General features: G+C 42.3%; 2 protein-coding genes across 2 annotated transcripts; both read left to right on the top strand.

Annotated features, from left to right (window-relative positions):
- The first annotated feature begins 3,718 nt into the window (after nucleotides 1-3,718).
- Nucleotides 3,719-4,453, top strand: LOC138910572 (uncharacterized). The gene is made up of 2 exons (XM_070201814.1): nucleotides 3,719-3,759; nucleotides 3,886-4,453. Exons 1-2 carry the CDS (start codon nucleotides 3,719-3,721, stop codon nucleotides 4,451-4,453), a joined length of 609 nt encoding a protein of 202 aa, XP_070057915.1.
- A 116-nt stretch (nucleotides 4,454-4,569) lies between these two features.
- LOC104121320 (uncharacterized) lies at nucleotides 4,570-5,334 on the top strand. The gene has a single exon (XM_070201813.1). The coding sequence runs from the start codon at nucleotides 4,570-4,572 to the stop codon at nucleotides 5,332-5,334; it is 765 nt and encodes a 254-aa protein (XP_070057914.1).
- The last annotated feature ends 384 nt before the right edge of the window (nucleotides 5,335-5,718 follow it).

The raw sequence follows: 5,718 nt of genomic DNA, 5'->3' as shown, positions 1-5,718 counted from the left end.
ATCCGAAATTTAAAAATTTGATCCGATCCAAACTTTAAAATCCGATCCGATCCGATATTAATTCAGATCGGATTCGGATTGCATTTGGTAGAATCCGAAATCCGAATCCGAAATGTGCTAAATCTGATCCGATCTGATCCATGCACAGCCCTAGTTGTTGGGTGAGCCTCCAACTCAAAATATAATGGTGAACAACGAAGAGGAGGTAAACCTAGGTGCGAGAGAGGCAGCTCAGCGACAGGAAGCACGGTTAGCAGCCCGTAGAGTTGCGGACGAAACGGTCGATGGGGATAGAAAGTGCAATCTCAACCGAACCACGATCGAAGATGAATTTGAAAATGCAGCTCCTACGCCTGGGAGGTCGCTAGGAGATTATGCCAGACCGGTGTACAACTAACAACAGTCTAGTGTGAGGCCCCCTCCCATTGATGCACATAATTTTGAACTCAAACAGGGAGTCATCCATACCATTCAGAACAATTGCATATTCAGAGGCAAATCCAATGAACCATCTGATGGACTTCGATAAAATTATGAACACATTCCGCTACAATGGAGCATCACATGATGCCATCTACCTCAGAGTATTCCCTTTCTTACTTAAGGATGATTCAAAGTAGTGGTTGAGAAGTTTGCCCACATGGTCAATTCGTACGTGGGAGGAGATGACTACTAGGTTCTTAGAAAAATATTTCTCTGCTGCTAAGAGTGGACGGATGAGGAAAGAAATTCACAATTTTAGCCAAAGTGAAGGAGAGACAATGTTCGAGGCATGGGAAAGATTTAAGGAGCTATTGCGGAGATGCCCTCGTAACGGAATGGAGCAATGGATACAACTCCATGACTTCTGGGACGGATTAAACCTGTCATCGAGGAGATTGCTGAATAGTGCGGTTGCAGGTCCTCTGATGAAGAAAACTCCTGAAGATATTGTCACACTTCTGAATGAACTATTTGAAGATGCAGAACAATGGTCCACTGACCAAGGGAATCGAAGAAGATCAGCGGGGGTGCACCAAGTAGAATCGTCGGTAGCAACATAGGCTTAAATTGCAGCTATGGCTAAGGACATCAAGAAAATGACGATAGCTCAGGTGCAAAATCAACCACATGTGGGATGTGACATCTGTAGATTGGGACACCCTACACATGAGTGTCAAGCTACAACTGAGGAAGTCAAAGCTATGGGGAACTTTAATAGAGGAAACTACCAAGATAGGAACAATTATAATGCTATGGGTCAAAGACATCCAGGTTTTTTGTGGAGTTCACCTAATGGGAGCTTGAACTCATGGCAGCAAAATAATCTCAGACCCAGGGTCAAGGACCACCAGGTTTTCAGAACCAGCAATACCAACCACCACAGCCAATTCAGTCGAGTATGAAAGATCTTATAAAGGCATTCATCAACAAAACTGATTAAAAAATCTAGACTCAGGACACGACTATCCGGAATTTAGAAAGACAAATGGGAAAGATTGCAAAATTTTTATCTGGAAGGGCTCATGGGACTCTTCCCTCTGACACTGAGAAGAACCCAAAGGAAAAAATCAAAGTTGTATCTTTGAGAAGTGGAAAAATACTGACTGACCTAGTGGTGAAAGCTAGACCTGAGGTGGTTAACAAGCAGACTGAGACACCAGCAGAGAGAAAGAGTGAAGAGCAAAAGAGCTAGAGTAGCAGGGTACAAAAGGAGATTAAAGAAAGTAGACATATGCTAGCTCTACCATTCCCTCAAAAGATGAAGAGAGAGAAACTTGACTAATATTTTGGGTGATTCCTGGAGATGCACAAGAAACTTTATGTGAACATTCCCTTCACAGAGGTACTCACCCAGATGCCTGCTTATGCAAAGTTCTTGAAGAAAATCCTGTCTAGCAAGAGAAAATCAGAGAAAACAACAGTGGTCAAGCTAAATGCCAACTACAGTGCCATATTGCAAAATAAAATTCCCTAGAAGTGTGGGGACCTAGGAAGCTTCACCATACCATGCTCGTTGGGGAGTGAAAAATTCGACAAGGCCCTCTGTGATTCTGATGCGTCTATAAACCTAATGCCTCTGTATGTATTCAGGAAACTGGAAGGTGAGCTTGGAGTGATCAAATTAATACCAGTGTCCCTACAACTTTCTGACCAAACCACCATTCTACCTGAGGGAATCATTGAGGATATTCTAGTGCGGGCTGACAAGTTTGTATTCCTCGTAGACTTTATTGTGGTAGATATGGAGGTGAACAAGGAGGTGCCTCTAATTCTAGGGAGGCCATTCTTATGTACAGACAAAGTCATCCTTGATATCTGTGAAGGGCAACTTATGCTCAGAGTGGGCAACGAAATATTGGTGTTCCAGATGAAGAGAATGATTAAATACCCCAGTGATGAGGCGTCCGCCTACTCGTGTTTCAAGCTAGACGTTGTTGGAGAATTGGCTAAAAAATACAAGTTTGACAAGCTTGTGGGGGATACTCTAGAGAGGTGTATTACTCAGTCTAGCATAGTGGAGGATGAAGATCCAAAAATAAAGAAAGAGGCAGAAGCTCTTAAAAATGAGGATCAAGTGGTTGATGAGGAGGAACTAAAAGAGGAGGCTTCTAAGCCTAATGTGGAATTGAAAGTCCTCCCCACTCACTTAAAATATGATTTTTCTTGAAACTAACAATTTTTCTGTGATTATTTCTACTGACTTGACAGGTACACAAGAGCGAAAGCTGGTGGAGCTGATGAAAAAGCACGGGAAGGCCATGGGCTGGAGTATAGCTGATTTTCAAGGAATCAGTCCAGCTATTTACATGCACAAAATTATGTCAGACGAAAATAGCAAGCCAGTGGTGCAGCCCCAGCGCAAGCTGAACAAAATTTGGAGGAGGTAGTGCACAATGAGATAATCAAATTGCTAAGGGGGGATTAGTCCATTACAAGTTGTACCTAATAAGGGGGGAATGCAATAGTGAAAAATAAAGATAATGAATTAATCCCCGCAAGAACAGTCACTGGGTGGAGAATGTGCATTGATTATAGAAGGCTGAATAATGCAACAAGGAAGGACCACTTCCCACTCCCCTTTATTGATCAAATGCTTGAGAAAGTGGCTGGACATGGATGCGACTATTTCTTGGATGGGTACTCAGTCAACAATCAGATACCCATTACCCCAGAAGATGTTGAGAAGACCACATTCACTTGCTCGTCAAGTATTTTTTCTTATAGGAGGATTTCATTTGGGTTGTGTAATGCACCTGCCACTTTTCAGAGGTGCATGATGTCTATATTCTCTAATTTAAACGAAAAGTATCTAGAAGTATTCATGGATGATTTCACCATCTTTGGTGATGACTTTGAGGACTACTTGAAGAATTTGGAGCTCGTACTTGAACGTTGTGAAGCCACGCAATTTGTCCTTAATTGGGAGAAGTGTCACTTCATGGTGAAAGAGGGAATTGTCTTGGGCCACAAAGTGATTGCACATGGAATTGAAGTTGATAGAGCTAAGGTTAATGTAATTGTTAGGCTCCCTCCACCGACTTCTGTGAAAAGCATAAGGAGTTTCTTGGGACATGCTGGGTTTTATAGGAGGTTCATCAAAAACCTTTCAAGCATTACAAAAGATGTCAAGTTTGTTTTCAATGTGGAGTGCTTAAGATCATTTGAATTGATAAAGGAAAAGCTTGTAAGTGCTCCTATTATGGTGACACCTGATTAGATCCAGCCATTTGAGATAATGTATGATCCTAGTGATGGAGTTGTGGGGGCAGGTCTAGGGTAAAGAAAAGATAAAATGCTTAGGCCCATCTACTAAGTAAGCAGGACGTTGAATGATACTCAAGTCAACTATGCCACTACTGAAAACGAGTTCTTTGTTGTGGTTTTTGCTTTTGACAAGTTTAGATCATACCTGGTGGGGAGCAAAGTGATTGTACACACGGATCACTCAGCCTTGAAATATCTGTTGAGTAAGAAGGAGTCCAAGCTGCGTCTGATGTGGTGGGTGTTGTTGCTCCAAGAGTTTGACTTGGAGATCAAAGATATGAAGGGCACAAAAAATCAAGTCTCCGATCATCTATCTCGACTTGAGAGACCCCCGGTTGAAACAATTGAAATAAGGGAAAAGTTCCCCGATGAGCAGATTTTCTCCGTTGTTGCGATCTCTGAAAGACCGCCTTGGTATGCTGATGTAGCCAACACTTTGGTTGGCGGATGGTTACCGCATGACCTCTCTCGTGTTCAAAGAAGGAAGCTTCAAGGTGAGGTAAAAAGTTATTTTTGGAATGACCCTTTCTTGTTTAAACAATGTGCATATGGTGTGATTCAAAGATGTATGCCTGAAAGAGAGATGACAAGCATTCTGTCTCATTGCCATGATAGAGCAGCTGGAGGATACTATGGTGGAAATCGCACTGCAGCAAAGGTCATGGAAGCCGGTTTCTATTGGCCTACTTTTTACAAATATGCATGAGCATATGTAGTTGCATGTGACAAGTGTCAAAGGGCAGGTAATATTAGCAAGTGGGATGAAATGACTCTCAACTCCATTCTGGTATGTGAATTTTTTATGTTTGGGGCATTGACTTCATGGATCCGTTCCCATCGTCGCATTCTTATGAGTATATCCTAGTAGCCATTGACTATGTCTATAAGTGGGTCAAAGCAATCCCTACTAGGACCAATGATGCTTGGGTGGTGTGTGAGTTCTTACGAAAGAACATCTTTACCCGCTTTAGGACACCTCAAATGATTATCAATGACAATGGATCACACTTTATGAACACACAGTTAGATGCACTGCTGTCCAAGTATGGGGTCACACACAAAATAGGAACCATGTATCATGCCCAAACTAGTGGTCAAGTTGAAGTGGCTAACATTGAACTTAAACGAATTCTTGAAAAGACGGTTAGTGCTTATCATAAGGATTGGTCTGTAAAGTTGGAGGAAGCTCTATGGGCGTACAAAACTGCGTTAAAAACAACCATAGGGACTTCACCGTTCAAACGAGTGTATGAAAAATCATGTCACCTACCTGTTGAGATAGAACATAAAGCTTATTGGGCAATTAAGATGCTTAATCTTGATCTTAGTCTTGCAGGTGAACACAGGCTGGGTCAGATGAATGCCTTGGAGGAGTTTAGACTGGACACGTATGAAAATGCGCGGATTTTCAAGGAAAAGACAAAAAGGTGGCATGATCGTCTGATTAAGCCAAAGGAGTTTCATGAAGGGGATATAGTCTTACTGTATAATAGTAGACTCAAATTGTTCCCCGAAAACTTTAAGTCTAGATGGACGGGACCGTATGTGGTGAAACATGTATCACCATATGGGGCAATTGAGATCTAAAACATGGACGGAACTGAGAGTTTCAAAGTGAATGGGCACAGGCTAAAACTGTATCTTGCTGGAGGATTTGCTCAGCAATCCTCGAGCATCAAAATGGGTTGAGGATGCCCGGTTGAGTCAAGCTGATGACTATAACTCAGAACTACTTCTAGGTCTTCTATTAGTTAGATTTTTCACTCTTATTTATAGTGTAGAATAGATAGAAATTAGTGTATAGTATGATGTGGTAGGTGCAGGAAAGTACATGTCGCGGAAGGTAGGAATTAAGGTGTCTTAAAGACCCCTTTTGAGTGTATCCGTGCACAACCGCGCACCTGGGGGGATACCTCGTGCATTTGGTCACGCAACAGGCAATGTTATACGATGCGGGACGTGCATGGCCGT

Source organism: Nicotiana tomentosiformis, chromosome 4, assembly GCF_000390325.3.
Source record: "Nicotiana tomentosiformis chromosome 4, ASM39032v3, whole genome shotgun sequence".
NCBI classification, from domain to species: Eukaryota; Viridiplantae; Streptophyta; class Magnoliopsida; order Solanales; family Solanaceae; genus Nicotiana; species Nicotiana tomentosiformis.
Note: the sequence above shows the minus strand (reverse complement) of the source record. Positions and strands in the feature narration are given on the sequence as shown.

Coding starts and splice junctions, on each gene's coding strand:
- LOC104121320 (XM_070201813.1), top strand. CDS start 4,570: ATGGATCCGTTCCCATCGTCGCATTCTTATGAGTATATCCTAGTAGCC.
- LOC138910572 (XM_070201814.1), top strand. CDS start 3,719: ATGTATGATCCTAGTGATGGAGTTGTGGGGGCAGGTCTAGG. Junction 3,760..3,885: donor GTTGTGGGGGCAGGTCTAGG/GTAAAGAAAAGA, acceptor TGACAAGTTTAG/ATCATACCTGGTGGGGAGCA.